This window comes from Schistocerca americana, chromosome 1 (assembly GCF_021461395.2).
Source record: "Schistocerca americana isolate TAMUIC-IGC-003095 chromosome 1, iqSchAmer2.1, whole genome shotgun sequence".
NCBI classification, from domain to species: domain Eukaryota; kingdom Metazoa; phylum Arthropoda; class Insecta; order Orthoptera; family Acrididae; genus Schistocerca; species Schistocerca americana.
This window is the reverse complement of record NC_060119.1, coordinates 515106582-515123632: the sequence shown is the minus strand read 5'-3', so window position 1 is coordinate 515123632 and position 17051 is coordinate 515106582. Positions and strand designations below refer to the sequence as shown.

At 38.5% G+C, this 17051-nt stretch overlaps 1 protein-coding gene across 1 annotated transcript in view; it reads right to left on the bottom strand.

Moving 5' to 3' along the window:
- LOC124605129 (neurofibromin) overlaps positions 1-17051 on the bottom strand; it is a 459490-nt gene that overhangs the window by 209358 nt on the left and 233081 nt on the right. The window contains exons 34-35 of the mRNA XM_047136614.1: positions 15624-15863; positions 1919-2099 (exon numbers count right to left, since the gene is read on the bottom strand). Of these exons, the coding sequence (XP_046992570.1) occupies positions 1919-2099; positions 15624-15863 (421 nt within the window). The remainder of the gene's footprint in view (positions 1-1918; positions 2100-15623; positions 15864-17051) is intronic.

The window sequence follows — 17051 nt, the reverse complement described above, 5'->3', positions numbered from 1 at the left end:
TGGAACCAGAGGATATTCGGAAAATCAACTGGCCTGCCCGTTTCCCCTCTTAAATCCCACTGAGCATGTGTGGTAGCCATTTGGAGGATGTATTACTGCATGTCTACAAGCACCAATGACTGGTGGAGGAATGGAATGGCCTTCAGCCAGAACTCCTTACCAACATTGTGGCAGCACAGGAGCATGTCACAGAACATGCCATTCTTAGTGATCATACACCCTATTAAGAACAATGTCCCATCTTTTATAATGTCCATTGCCATCATAAATTGCAGTGGCTGCAGTGAAATTATTGTCTTTGATAAAAAGCGTCATATCTGCTCATTTCATTATGTTTTCCTTTTAGTTACCTTCTATATTATACTGTAGCATTTCTTTCTGTGTATGGTCCAAGCTATGTTACATGGTAGTGACACATCATGTTAAAGTTACTTTCATCCTTAAGTTTTAAATGAAAGCAAAAGTGGTTATATAAATTAAAAAATCGATGCAAGTCGTGGGCCACAGCACTTACTGCATACACTGAAGAATTCCTTGGGTGTTGTAAAAAAGTACTGGATTTGGTAACATGTAAAAAAATACTGGATTTGGTAACACACTAGCCACTAACAAGTAGAGATGTTCCAACACCATCCAAGTACTGATACCTACTGAAATGAGTAGTGTTCAAGTTGTCCTGTGACACTATTTACACAATTACTCCAAATTGCTGATGATGATAAAACATAATGATATCACAGATCACTGGCTTAGATAGCAATCAAAAAAAGGAAGTAAAGATAAAAACTAATGAAAAATCATTTCATTTGTTCATTTTATTTCTTCATGTATCATCAAAATGTAGCCAATCAACAAATGGTATAAGTTTACAATAGGTATAATGTGAACGTTTTTACAAATATACTTATATAAATAAAACAGTTTGCAGCTTTGATTACGCGGAATACATTAAAAATTTCTCAGGGAGCCTCTTACAAAAATGGGGGTGTCTCATGTTCAGGGTTATCTTATAGGTGGCTAAGTATGGTATTTACATTTAAGTTATACTTAACACCTACATCTTGAATATGGGGCGGAAAACAGTCAAAAAGTTCTTTTGGTCGATCTCTGTGATAACTATATGTTGAGGTAGCTTGCACAGTGTGGTATATCGCAAATGACCTATTCCAGGGTGCATCAGCTAATCCTAATGGTAACCTCTCATCTGAAAAAGCCCAAAGGAGTATTTATAACCATGATTTGTTGTGATTCATCATTAAGTGGAAGATGAAGACTGGCATCAATGAGAGCTATATTTGAAAAATATCTGCCATGTACTAATCACAAAATTCAGATGGATAAGGAATGGAGTAAGTTTTGACAATAGGGTGCATGTTTACTGTATTCTCAAACAGCACCCAAAACCAATGTCCACGAATAATGAAGATCAACAACTGAGGATCTATTGGAAAGCACATTCATAGTACCACACACATATGTCAGTTCTGAAAGTGATGTGAAATGGCGGTGCTTCAGTCTTTCGTGCCATGATGATCTCACTTGTCACAAACCATAATGCATAATATTGGCAGCTGTGGCATGAGAACTGCATTGGGACCCTCTGCAGAAATTTATGGTTGAAATAGATATCCTTGGGTATTGCAGAATACAATGTTACCACATCAGACTAAAATCTCTTCACTTTATCCTATGTGATGGTCTTCATATGTCTTATTCTACTAATTTCAACAATGAGTATAAGCAGAAAAACTGATGAAGTGTGGTGCTCTAAAATATGTAAATTATACGATCAAAAGTGATGGGACAGCCTGGGTCAAATTATCTTTCCATGAATTGAATTCCATTTAACTCAATTTTTCAAATGATTTCCTCTCCCCATTTTGCATTTGAAAATATGATGATGAGAACAATAATTTACCTTGTGTCTCCAGGAGCTGGCCCTCTATTTTCAAGTCAAATGTTGCAGTTAAGGCACACAACTGGTTATAAGCAGCTGTTCGTAAGTTGGGGTCTGATGATCCTAGATTAAGCAAAGCCATATTGAGTAGCGTTCCAGGTACATCTTTTGGCCTTATCTTCTGATGAACAGTAACAGAATCCTAGAAACACGAAACAAAATAACATGCATGTCAACTTTTGTGGAAATTTAAGCTAACAGGTTAATTGACAACACCACAGATAAATTTCCTTAACATATTACATTTACAGCAATTAAAATGCTGTAGAGGTAAATCCCTCCTTCGTAAAATACTCCAGAGGTAATACAGTCCCCCATTCAGATCTCCAGGTAGGGACCACTCAACGTTATGTCATCACCAGGAGAAACAAAACTGGCATTATATGAGCTGGAGCAAGGTATGTTAGATCCCTGATCAGGCAGGCAGTTTAGAAAATTTAAAATGGGAAATGGATAGGTTGAATATAGACATACTGGGAATTAACAAAATACAGTAGCAGGTGGAATAGGTCTTCTGATCAGGTGGACAAAGGATTATGAATAAAAAATTAAATAGGGGTGGTGTAGGTGCAAGTTTAATAGTGAATAAGAAAATAGGAATACAGGTAAGCTGCTATGAACAGCATAATGAACACATTAAGCCCACACCCACCACAGCAGCGCAAGTTTATAAGCTAACCAGCTCTATATATGACGAACATATTGAAGAAATGTATGATGAGGTAAAAAAATTATTCAGATAGATAAGGAAGACAAAAATTAATTGTTTGGGGAAATGGAATTCAATAGTAGGAAAGGAGAGAGAAGGAAAAATAATAAGTGAACATGGTCTGGGGGAAAGTAATGAAAGAGGAAACTACCTGATGGAATTTTGCACAGAGCATAATTTAATCATCACTAACACTTGATGTAGAATCATAAAAGAAGGCTGTATACCTGGAAGAGATCTGGAGGCACTGAAAATTTCAGAGCATTATATAATGTAAGGCAGAGAATTCCAAACTGGTTTTAAATAGTGAGACACTTCAAGGGACAGATATCGACTCTCACTACAATTTATTGGTTATTATGAACTATCGATTAAAACTGAAGAAATTGCAAAAAAGGTCAGAAAATAGGGAGATTGGACCTGGATACATTGAAATATGAGATTGTTGAGAGTTTCATAGTGAACATTAGGAAAAAAATTAACTACAGTAGGGGAAAGACAAATGTGTAGCTTTGAGAGATGAAATAGTGAAGGCATCAGAAGATCAAACAAGTAAAAATACAAGGCCTAGTAGAAATCCTTGAACATGACAGATGATGCTGAATTCAACTAAGGAAAGAAAAAACATAAGAATGCAGCAAATGAAGCAGGCAAAAGATACTATATACACTCCTGGAAATGGAAAAAAGAACACATTGACACCGGTGTGTCAGACCCACCATACTTGCTCCGGACACTGCGAGAGGGCTGTACAAGCAATGATCACACGCACGGCACAGCGGACACACCAGGAACCGCGGTGTAGGCCGTCGAATGGCGCTAGCTGCGCAGCATTTGTGCACCGCCGCCGTCAGTGTCAGCCAGTTTGCCGTGGCATACGGAGCTCCATCGCAGTCTTTAACACTGGTAGCATGCCGCGACAGCGTGGACGTGAACCGTATGTGCAGTTGACGGACTTTGAGCGAGGGCGTATAGTGGGCATGCGGGAGGCCGGGTGGACGTACCGCCGAATTGCTCAACACGTGGGGCATGAGGTCTCCACAGTACATCGATGTTGTCGTCAGTGGTCGGCGGAAGGTGCACGTGCCCGTCGACCTGGGACCGGACCGCAGCGACGCACGGATGCACGCCAAGACCGTAGGATCCTACGCAGTGCCGTAGGGGACCGCACCGTCACTTCCCAGCAAATTAGGGACACTGTTGCTCCTGGGGTATCGGCGAGGACCATTCGCAACCGTCTCCATGAAGCTGGACTACGGTCCCGCACACCGTTAGGCCGTCTTCCGCTCACGCCCCAACATCGTGCAGCCCGCCTCCAGTGGTGTCGCGACAGGCGTGAATGGAGGGACGAATGGAGACGTGTCGTCTTCAGCGATGAGAGTCGCTTCTGCCTTGGTGCCAATGATGGTCGTATGCGTGTTTGGCGCCGTGCAGGTGAGCGCCACAATCAGGACTGCATACGACCGAGGCACACAGGGCCAACACCCGGCATCATGGTGTGGGGAGCGATCTCCTACACTGGCCGTACACCACTGGTGATCGTCGAGGGGACACTGAATAGTGCACGGTACATCCAAACCGTCATCGAACCCATCGTTCTACCATTCCTAGACCGCCAAGGGAACTTGCTGTTCCAACAGGACAATGCACGTCCGCATGTATCCCGTGCCACCCAACGTGCTCTAGAAGGTGTAAGTCAACTACCCTGGCCAGCAAGATCTCCGGATCTGTCCCCCATTGAGCATGTTTGGGACTGGATGAAGCGTCGTCTCACGCGGTCTGCACGTCCAGCACGAACGCTGGTCCAGCTGAGGTGCCAGGTGGAAATGGCATGGCAAGCCGTTCCACAGGACTACATCCAGCATCTCTACGATCGTCTCCATGGGAGAATAGCAGCCTGCATTGCTGCGAAAGGTGGATATACACTGTACTAGTGCCGACATTGTGCATGCTCTGTTGCCTGTGTCTATGTGCCTGTGGTTCTGTCAGTGTGATCATGTGATGTATCTGACCCCAGGAATGTGTCAATAAAGTTTCCCCTTCCTGGGACAATGAATTCACGGTGTTCTTATTTCAATTTCCAGGAGTGTACATTTAAAAAGTGAGATTGACATGTAGTGCAAAATGGCAAAGGAGGAATGGCCAGAGAATAAATATAAGGATTTAGAAACATATTTTATTAGGAGAAAGATAGATACCACCTAGAGGAAAATTAAAGAGGCATATAGAAAAGAGAAGCATTTGTACAAATATCAAGAGCTCAGATGAAAACCAGTACTAAGCCAAAAAAGGGAAAATTTAATGTGGAAGGAATATATAGTTGGTCTATACAAGGGAGATGAACTTGAAGACAATGTTATAGAAAGAGTAGAGGACATAGATAAATATGAGGTGTGAGATATGATACTGCAAGAAGAATTTGACAGAGCAGTAAAAGACCTAAGCTGGAACAAGGCCCCAGGAGTTGATGACATTCCATCAGAATTACTGACAGTCACGACAAAACTACTCCATCTGGTGTCCAAGATTTATCAGAAAAGCAGAATACCCTACGACTTTATGAAGAAAATAATAACTTTAATTACAAAGAAGGCAGGTGCTGACAGTCTGGATATTACTAAACTATCAGTTTTAAGAAGTATTGGTTGCAAAATTAGTATTTTGCAATTCTTTACAGAAGAATGGAAAAACTGGTGGGAAGTGACCTCGAGGAACATCAGTTTGGATTCCGGAGAAATGTAGGAACACGTGAGGCTATACTGATCTTGTGACTTCTCTTAGAAGACAGCTTCAGGAAAGGCAAATCTATGTTTATGGCATTTGCAGACTTACGAGAGAGAGCTTTTGACAATGCTGACTGGGATATATACTCTCTTTGAAATGCTGAAGCTAGCAGGGGTAAAATACAGAGAGCAAAAGTCTATTTACAACTTGTACAGAAACAAGACAACGGTTATACGAGTTGAGGGGTGTGAAAGTGAAGCACTGGTTGAGAAGGTAGTGAGAGTGTGTTGTAACTTACCTGTTGTAACCTATCCCTGATGTTATTCAACCTCTAAGTAAGCAGTAAAGGAAACCTAAGAAAAATTTGAAGTAAGAATTGAAGTTCAAGGAGAAATAAAAACTGACGTTTGCCAGTGACATTGTAATTCCACCTGACAGCAAAGCACTTGGTAGAGCAATTGAATGCAATGGACAACATTTTGAAATGAGAATATAAGATGAACATCGACAAAACATAACAAGGATAACTGAATGTAGTTGAATCGAATCAGGTGATACTGAGTGAATCAGATTAGGAAGCGAGACACTGAAAGTAGTGTATGAGTGTATGATTTGGGCAGCAAAGTAAGTGATGATGGATGAAGTAGAGAGGATATAAAATGTAGATGCAATGACAAGAACAGTGTTTCTGAAGAAGAGACATTTATGAACTCTGAATATAGATTTATGTGCTAGAAGTCTTTTCTGATTTTATTCGTCTGAAGTGTAGCCATGTATGGAAGTGAAACATGGACAATAAACAGCTTAGACAAAAAAATAACAGAGGCTTTTGAAATGTGGTGCTACAGAAGAATGCTGAAGATTAGATGAGTAAATCAAGTAACTAATGAGAAGATACTGAACAGAATTATGAAGACAAGACATTTGTAGCACAACTTAAGTAAAAGAAGAGACTGGTCGACAGGAAACAATCTGAGACATCAGGGGAACTCCAATCTAGTATTGGAGAGAAGTGTGAGGGTAAAAATCACAGAGGGAGATCAAGCAATGAATACAATAAGTAGATTCAGGAGGATGTAGGTTGCAGCAGTTATTCGGGGATGAAGAGGCTTGCACAGGATAGAGCAGCATGGAGAGCTGCATCAAACCAATCTCTGGACTGAGACAGCAGCAGCAGCAACAACAACAACAATAACAGGTAAATTACTCCTGAAAAGATCTAAAACATAGTAAAATTGAAGATGGTGCAACAAAGCCAATATAGAAAGCATTTGACAGTGGTGTCAACAGACTGAAATTCAGAGTAGTTTTCAAATGAATAAATTTCAGCATATAAACCCCCCCCCCCCCCCCCCCCCCCACACACACACACACACACAGTAAATCACACAAAGTTTGTTGGCTCTTAGAAAGACAGCATCAAATACGAAAAATGACTTATGATAGGCCTGGCAACAGGTCCCTTCTTCAGAGTGAGAGCAGGGGAAGAAGATGGGGAGAACAAGAATAGGTTACAAACCTTTCACAAAAAGTGATAAGAGGGATTTGTGAGGTGTGTGGAAGAAGGAAGTTAAGGATGAAGGGAATGAGATCTGTGAAGAAATAGATAGTTGTAAGTAATAATTGTCCTAGTGTCTTACCAAAGATAACTGAAGGTGGAATGAAAGGGTAGAATGAAAAAGAGCACAAGAGTGTGAAGTTGGATGAAACAAAATACAATCAATTGTGGGGAAGGAAGCCCTATTTTGTGAAGGTATTAAGAGGTGAATTCAGAAGATAGTGATAGGGAAGAGAGGGAGGACAATGGAAGGCCAACATAACATGAGCTGAAGACTTTAGTCATGTAAATGGAGGTGGAATACTTCTCAAGTTTGTGGTAGCTGTATATGTTGGAGCTGTTAGGGGACAATGACAGTGTACAAAGAAAAGCACCTCAAACGGCAATAAGCTTGTTGCTTGTAACAGAAAAAAACAGTCCATATTCAAAGAAAGCCATCCAATACATTTGAGAATCATGCTTTCAAAAGTAAAAGAACCAGTTTTCTAGACAAAATTCACATTTCTGTTGAGTGAGCTCAAAATGACTACCAACAAAATGCAGAAGATAAAATTCGGCTAACAATAGCTCACACTGTGGCTTATCAACAACAATTTTTCTCGTGTTGTGTCTATTAACGGAACAGGAAGAAACAAATAAAAGTACCTTTTACCATAGGTTTCATAGGAATTTGCAAAGTATAGCTATACATGTAAGATCTGATCTCATCCTATCTGATGTTCACTGGTAATCTGTAACAACCTTCTTAAATATAACATAAAACATCTAGAGAGGGACGCATCAAAGTTTAGATGAAAATTATTTCTACTTCTAATGTTGTGATTGTGAATTGCAGTGGTATTACAATCTACACAGCAGTGAGACTCGGACAGTAACAGATAGAAATAAACAAAGAAAACAAGCTGTGGAAATATGATTTTTAAGAACAGCAACTGTTTCTTGGCTATGTGATATGATAAGGGATGCAACAACTGGTAAAAAACTAGGACTCTGAAACATAAAAGAACAGATCAAGGAATATAGATATGGAGAGATCATGTCATAAGAATGAATGAAAATAGAATGCCATAAATAACAACAAATTATCGATCAATAGGGGAAATATCAACAAGCAAATCAAAAACAAGGACGAGACATAAAATAGAAACTAGCCTCAAACAAAAAAGGCACTGAATAACAGGATGTAACAGGCAATTGTCTAATACTTGAAGAAAGGAGAAGAAGAAAAAGAAAAATAAGCAAGAATTGATCCTAAATTCACTGTTGTTATTAATCATGTATACTATCAAGGACTTCCATCTCAAATGACCTTGATGTCAATGGAATGTTGAACCCTAATCTTTCATACTTTTCTTGATGTCTGAGTCCCTGAAGAGGCTTCTGCAAGATGTTTGGTCATCATCGATTTACAATATTCTTATTGCGTACTTCTGTGGAAAATGGTTTTTTCACCTTAGATGCATTGTCCAGAATATTATGCCATAGAACAGAATTGAGTGAAGGTAGGGTAGTATGGGAGCAGTCCTGTCTGTAGATCAGCACAATGAGAGAGGTTCCTAAGTGCAAAGCAGGCAAAACTGAGCTTTTGAGTTCAACTTACTTGCATGCTGATGCCACCACAGATTATTAACCATCTGGATGCCTAAGTACTTCACACACAGAACCCCATTCAGTGTATACCCATTGACCTCTACTTCTGGTACCTGTCAGTTATTTTGATTTGTTTGGAGAAGCATAATATTAGTTTTTGCAAAGTTTCATCAATAAACATTACAGTTTGTGGTGATTCTTTCAATGTCTCAGGTAAATCATTCAGGCACTAAACCTTGTGACCGTTCTGAATCTACATGATTACTCTGCAACTGACTCTTAAGTTCTAACCACTTTCAGACTATTTCTCAATTGTTCCACTCAGAAATTGCATGTGGGAAAAATGAGTACCCAAATCTTTCCATGCCAGCTCCGAGTTCTCTTATTATGATGGTCATTTATCCCTATATAAGTGGAAGTCCACAAAATATTTTGGCATTCAGAGGAGAAAGTTGGTGATTGAAATTTGTTGAAAAGCTCTCGCCTCAAGGAAAAACACTGTTGTTTTAATGATCATCACTCAAAATCACTTATGATATCTGCGACACACTCTCCTGTATTTTGCATTAATACAAAATGAACTGTCCTACTATCAAACTTTTTGATGTCCTCTGTCAATCTCATTGGTAAAGATCCGATACTGCACAGAAGTACTCTAGAAGAGGATGAACACATGTAACATAGGCAGTTTCTTTGGTACAGTTTTTGCATCTTGTAAAGGTTCTGCCAATAAAACACAGTCTTCAGTTCACCTTCCCCACAACTTTTTCTACGTGGTGGTTTCAAAAAATGTTTCAAATGGCTCTGAGCACTATGGGACTTAACAGCTATGGTTTCATTTTAAGTTATTTTTAATTGTAATGCCTAGGTATTTATATGAACCTACAACCTTAAAATTAGTGTTATTTATCATGTAACCAAAATTTAATGGATTTTTTTTTTTTTTTTAGTATTCATGTGAAGGATGCCACACAGTGTACTACTGAAGGTCAACTGCCACATTTTGCACCACACAGACAGCTTGTCTAAATCATTTTGTATTTATGTCTTATGATGACTTTATTAGACAGTAATAACAGTAACATCTGCAAACAATCTAAGGGGGCTGTGCAGATTGTCTTTTAAATCGTTTATAGACATTAAGAAAAGTAGATTGCCTAAAACACTTCCCTGGGAACCCCCAATATCAGTATTGATTTCACTAGATGACTTCTCATCAATTGCTACAAACTGTTACCTTTCTGATAGCAAATTATGAATCCAGTCACATAATTGAAACAATTTTCCATAGGCGTGCAATTTGATTAGAAGCTGCTTGTGGGCAATGGCATCAAAAGTCTTCCGAAAGTCTGAAAATATGGAAACACCCTCAGAGCCTATGTCAATAGCACTCATAACCCTGTGTGAATAAAGAGCCAGTTGTGTTTCACAAGAGTGATATTTTCTGAATCTATGCAGAGTATGTGTCAGCAGATTGATTCTTTCAAGGTATTTCATAATGCTGGAACACAGCATATGTTGCAAAATCCTGCTACAAATCATTGTCAATGAATGGACCTATAATTATAATTCAGCAGATTGCTTCTATTTCCTTGCTAGTGTATTGGTGTGTCCTGTGCAACTTTCCAGTCTTTAGGTACACATCTTAAAAGTTGCTCCCCTGTGAACTTAATTTCATTCCTGTCGCATCTTTTGCTAATATGATTCTCTGTTATCTATTGTCAGATAAGATTCCACTAATACAAGGGGAAGGCCTTCAATGCAGTATATTTTAATTCCCTAACAGAATTTTATGACCTTTACAATCAAATGGAGGCAGCTACACAGGTCTGAAGCAGCTAATTGGATAGCAGAGTACTTGTGGAGTGCACATCACCAATCAATATGCACAAAGGACAGTCAGACCATGTTCACACATTGACTGTTAAAATTTTATCAGTAAACTGTTGCAGTATTTGTAAAAAGTTCCCGAATTTACTGCCAGCCACGAAAGTTCTCACGCTAAAATAATTCTCGGGCCCGAGAGTTGGCTGAAGCCCGAAGTGGTAAGCTCTAAGATATTTAGTCAGGAAACGTATTTTGGAAAGACAGATTAGAGATCATAGGAGGGAGAGTGTTCATTGCAGTTGACAAGAATATTGTCTCTATTGAGGTCAAAGCTAAGTGTGACAGTGAAGTTATCTGGTTGAGTGAAACAGATCTAGGTGAAATCAAGTTACCTGATGGATGTTTTTACCAGCCATCTGATCCTGCTGTGACAATTCTAGTCATTCAAAGAATGTCTATTGTCAGTAGCACATAAACACCCAGAGATGCATTACTAGCTGGAGACAACTTTAACCTTCTGAGTAATCAACTTTAACCTTCTGAGTATAGAGCGGAATGTCTGTGGATTCATTACGGAGTGTACAGACAGGTAGTTATACAAAGTATTTTTCTGAAAACAGTCTTGAGCAGGTAATTTGGCAGCCCACGTGCAACAGAAATATCTTAGACCCTGTAGCTACAAACAGGCCAGACCTTATACGCAACGTCAGTATAGAAATGGGGATTAGCAGTAATGATGACATTATAGCAACTGTAGTTACGAAAATCAATAAATCAGTTAAGAAGGCTAGGAGAGAGTTTGTGCTAGAAGAGCAGATATGCAGTTGTTAGCATCTCACTTAGACAGTGAATTGACATCATTTAGTACCAGTAAGATGGACAGGAATTATGGGCAAAGTTTAAGGGACTGTAAATCGTGCTCTGGAGAATTATGTGCCTACAAAGTGGATTAAGAACGGAAAAGACCCACCATTGTTTAATAATGAGATTCAGAACATGTTGAGAAACAGTGGCTATTGCACTCTCGCTTCAAAAGAGAGTGCAAAATGACAGCAAAGAAAGGTTAGTAGATTCATACATCTGTGAAAAGATACACGTGCAAAGCATACAACTGCTACCACCATTACACCTTAACAAAAGATCTGGCAAAGAACCTGACAGAATTCCAATCCTATGTAAAATTGCTGTGTGGGTCTAAGGCTTCCATCCTCTCACTTATTGACCAGTCTGGTGTGGTAGTTGAAGATAGAAAAATGAAAGCTAATGTTTAAAATTTCACATTCAAGAAATTGTTCACACAGGAGAATCGTACAAACATACTGTCAACTAATCATCAAACAGACTCCCATATGGATGACACAGTAATAAGCATCCCTGACAAAGAAAAACAATGGAAGGAGTTGAAAACAAATGTCACAAACTCTAGATGGAATCCTAATTTGGTTTTTTGAAGAGTATTCTACAGCACTGGCTCCTCGCCTAGTTTGCATTCATTGCCAATCTCTCACCCAGCAAAAAGTTCCAAGTGAATGGAAAAAGCACAGCTGACTCCTGCATATAAGAAGGGCAAAATAATGGATGCACAAAATTACAGACCAATTTCCCCAACATCAGTTTGCTGTAGAATCCTTGAACATATTCTCAGTCAGAATATAATAAAATTTTTTTGAGACCAAGAAGCTTATGTTCACAAATCAGCATGGTCTTAAAACGTATTGCAGGCTGTTAAAGAATGTACAAGCAAGTGTAATAGGTTCAAAGACTTCTTAAGTTAGAGAATCCAGTGCGTTATCCTTGACAGCGAGTGTTCATCAGACACAAGGGTATCACTTCGAATGCCCCAGGGAGTGTGATAGGACCGCTATTATTCTCTCTCTCTCTCTCTCTCCAGCAATCTGTCGTTGTTTGTTGATGATGCTGTGGTGTATGGTAACATGTTGAAGTTGAGTGACTTTAGGAGGTTACAGGAGGACTTAGACAAAATTTCTAGTTGGTGTGGTGAATGGCAGCTAGCTCTAAATGTAGAAAAATGTTAAGTTAAAGGAAGAACATACCTGCAGTATTTGGCTACATTATTAATAGTATCCTGTTTGACACAGTCATGTTGTTTAAATACCTGGGCATAATGTTGCAAATCTATATGAAATGGAATGAGCATATGAGGATTGTGGTAGGAAAATTGAATGGCTGACTTCGGTTTATTGGGAGAATTCTAAGAAAATGTAGTTCATCTGTAATGGAGGCCACATATAGGATGCTAGTGCAACCTATTCTCGAGTACTGCTTGAGTGTTTGGGATCCATATCAAGTTGGATTAAAGGAAGACATCCAAGTGATTCAGATACAGGTTGCTAGATTTGTTATTGGTAGTTTCGAACAACATGAAAGTGTTGTGGAGATGCTTCGAGAACTCAAATGGGAATCCCCAGAAGGATGCCGACGTTCTTCTTGGGGAACAATATTGAGGAAACTTAGAAAACCGGCTTTTAGAGCTGACTGCAGAAGGACTCTTCTGCCCCCCACGTACATTGCGTGTAAGGACCAAGAATATAAGATAAAAGAAAGTAGGGCTCATAAGTAAACATACAGACTATCATTTTTCCCTTGTTCTATTTGAGTGCGGAACAAGAAAGGAAATGACTAGTAGTGGTACAGGGAACCCTCTGCCACGTGACATGCAGTGGATTGTGGAATATCGATCTAGATAAAGACATAGAAAAAAGGCCTTGGCAAGATCACAAAAATGCCAACTGGTAGGTTTTTCTTGTTTACTTCTACTAGAAATAATTTGTGAGACCATTTATTACTTTCTCAGTAAAGATGCCTTTACTGAAGCCAACCCAAATGTGTTTCACTATTGTATATTTCAGTCTTTCAGGAAATACAACTTGACTTCGCAACTGATTCCAAAAGTAACTCAAGGATGGCGTTACTAAGTCAGCACTCACAGTGGCAAGAATTATTGTTTTTTTTTTTAGTGATCTGATGATTTTTGTGATCTATCAGATGATTTGTCAAAACTGATGTCTGATAGCGGAGTACATAATGCTTGACCACGTAATCCTAATAGATATGCCTTTGACGGACCATTTTTTATCCCCAAGTTTTCAGATAATATTATCAGTAATTCATAGAATTCACTACCCAATGATTTTATTTTCATATCAGCTGTCTCACTGCCACTGTCATCTGGGAGGTTAAAACCAAATTTACTCATTTCATGTATGATAATGCTCCATATTGCCCTTGCCTTGTTCTCGGAATGTTAAATTTTTTAGCACAGTATTTGTTTTTTGACATTTGATGACATGCTGAAGAATTTCTCAATACTGCTTGCAGGGCATTTTAAGTCTTGATTAGAACTAATCCTCTGTGTAAGGTTAAGCTCTCCCTCCTCCTAGTACAAGATACGTTGATCCTAGATGTTTGCTTCCATTGTTAATTGTTCCTGACTTGTACCACAAAAAAGAAGGAGAAACATGATGAACAGTGTAAAAGAAAAAGTTCACAATACAAAATTGTGCTTATGTTTCGGAAATGAAGTGGTAGTGCAACCTCCAGACCAGATGAGAGGAAACACAAATGCCACCAAATCGTAAGTAATTATTTATTTATGTAAAAAATATGACATAGACTGTTTGATAATCTAAAAATAACAAAATTGTATCGTTCTAGATCCCACTGAAGAGGCCATAAAGTAAGAAAATGGTGAAATGAGTCTGGGAAAAATAAATTAAGTTGCAGCAAGAAAAGGCGGTTTTATTTACAAAAGAAGTGTCATCTTGAAACCTCTGCTTCATATTTTTATTACCTAACAGATTTCAGGTTATCTTACTGTGGCTGACAGTGTTTTGTTCTGTACATTCTGCCTCTTGGTGTGAAAAATCTACTTCATCATTTCTCCTTCTTACACTAACCTGATATCTTAATTAAAGTAATATATTTTGGAGGTACGACTTAAAAAATGCCTTCAGTCACAACTTTTTCATGTTTTATTAACTACATGATGCATTTTGGACCCTGTGGGTCCATCGTCAGGTGTACTTCTGTTTCAATACATGTTTTATTTCTTCTCCTGAATGAGGTGAAATGCATATTCCTGTCACGAAAAGGTTTAATGTTAGGTTATGAATTTCTGCTGCAAAATATGGATAAAATTAAAAAGTAATATATTTTCCTTGGTTGGATACTGTTTCTTGTAATTATATCTCCAGTCATCATTTCTATCTATCTGTTGTTCTAGTCATCCTCATTCCCATAAACCTTGTTACTAAATCACTTCACTTTATGATTAAAAAATTGGAGCTCAGAATTTTCTGTACTAATGAAGTACAGAGGGGCTAGACATAAGAACCAACACAGACACTTAACTACTACTATTAAACACAGCAAAAAGTGATACTTGTTTACTATGGGGGAAGTCATTCTACATTAATTTCACCCAAAATATAAACTGTGTGACATGTAAATAGAGAATAATGTCATACTCAACAATAAGAAACCTAGAATCATATATAAATGTCAACATATGGCAACTTCTCACTGCATACTTTGCACTTGGTGTCAAGGAATGCCAACAGCAATTCAAAATCCTTCCACTGGTTTCATAAACCCTATAATGGACTTTCATAAATGTTTAGATAAAAAAAATGTTTAAACTGATATGAATCACAGCCTTAGGATTAAGGGTGATATAATCAACAGTCTGTGAATTTCTCATGTCACATAAGCTGCAAAGTAACACAATTAATTTATCAGAAATTCTAAGAAACATATACATCACCACCTTTATAAAACAAATTATTACTTTCAATCATCTTGGAGAAAACACCCTTTTTACTATCAATATATTCAGAAGTTTCCTTCCCATCTTCACAAATAAGTTACCGATACTTAAGGAAATCAATGTGTAATGTACAAAAATGTCACTATTTTCATGATATGAGAAAATGGTCACTCATATAATCAGTATATTTACTCGGTTCCAAAATTCTATAAGACTTAACATTTGCAATACAGCTTTCATGGTATTTGTATGGCTTATCTCCCATCTTTTACATTTTTATAATTTTGAATATTTCTTCCCTCTTATTTGGAATCATAATAAGAAAGCAATACTCTACAATATGTTTTAACAGAAGTCACCAACAATATTTTTTTTCCAATGCAATAACACCTACAGGTGATAGAAAGCAAATTACAAGTTTATTGTTTTATAATTTATACAAATTAAATGAATAAATACTTTAAACACTTACTGGTTGTGACAACTCCCAGCGATTACGAATGTGGATGACTGCTTGCACTATACTATCACAGTCATTGTGTATAAATGACAAAGGACCAGATTCATTGGCAATTGTCAGAGTAAACTGATTGTCATCAACTAGACAAACTTCTTCAATTTCTGATGCATAATAAACATCATTTAGTAATATTGAATGTGCCAAGACCTTTGACTTTTCTGATGATGTAATCTGTATAGCTGTTGGTCCAACCTGTAACATTTAAAATGTCTCATAACATTTTTACTAACAGACACAGAGCAGTTGAACATAATGGATTTCCCATCATCAACATCTTCCACTTCCAGTCATGCCCGAAACACACTTCGATGCCATATGAATTATAAACTTCAGTCAGTGTCAAATCCAGGATGGAATACAAACATTTATATGAGGACAGATTACCAAGGAACTAATGGCCTCTGTAGTCTGGTCCCTTCAACCCCCATAAACTAACCAACACATTACCATTAACCAAACAAAAATGGCTGGCATAAGGACACATGTGTGTGGACACACACACACACACACACACACACACACACACATGGCTTTTACACGCATAGCAACTCACTCTCTTGATGCTGCAGCTTGAGTGGGGTGAGTGGGGATCTCAGCTGCAGTGTGTGGTGGAAACATAGAAAATCCAAGGGAGGGAGAGAGGAAGGAATATCAGAGGAGGAGGTTTGGAAAGATAACGCTAGGGTACAGGTGTGCGCAGAGTGATTGGCACTGAAGAGTGAAAGCTTGAGAAGGCAAGGAGACGTGGGGAAAGATAGAAAAAGAATCTGGAGAAGTAAGGAAAAAGTAGTACAGTGCAAAGGCTGAATGTAAGGTTACAATCTACTCAATCTGTATCACTTACTTCACTTGACTTTAGTTGCATGTCATTTTGTTTTAAGCAGTCTCTAATTGATCTTTTAAGTGTGCTGTTTCACTGTCAAAAACATTACATCAGAGATTTATTATTAGAGATAGGATAAGAACCTTTAAAGTACGGGGTGAGCTTCTAAGAGCATATATTGATGCTTTTGCATTCCTGCACCCATGTATGAGACTTAAGCAAGAAGTCAAAGGCGCACTCTAGTGGCACTTCAAAGAATCAGTCAATACATTCTTCTGATACTGGATGTCAGTTGGGTTACATCATCAGGTAGCAGTCACATTGGGTCACTGGCTGCGGAGATCCATAGTTAGGAGTGTTTAGCGCACTGTGTGTTCAGACACACTTGTAATCTGACCAGCATTAAAGTCTGATGCCAGTTCCGCCAAAGTTCGCCACCTGTGCCGTTTTACCAGTTTGCCCAACCTAGGATGTGCAACATCTGTTGTGAGGGGTGGCCGTCCAATGCCACAACATCTGGACATGGCTTCACCTTCATTTTGCCACATGTTGAAGAC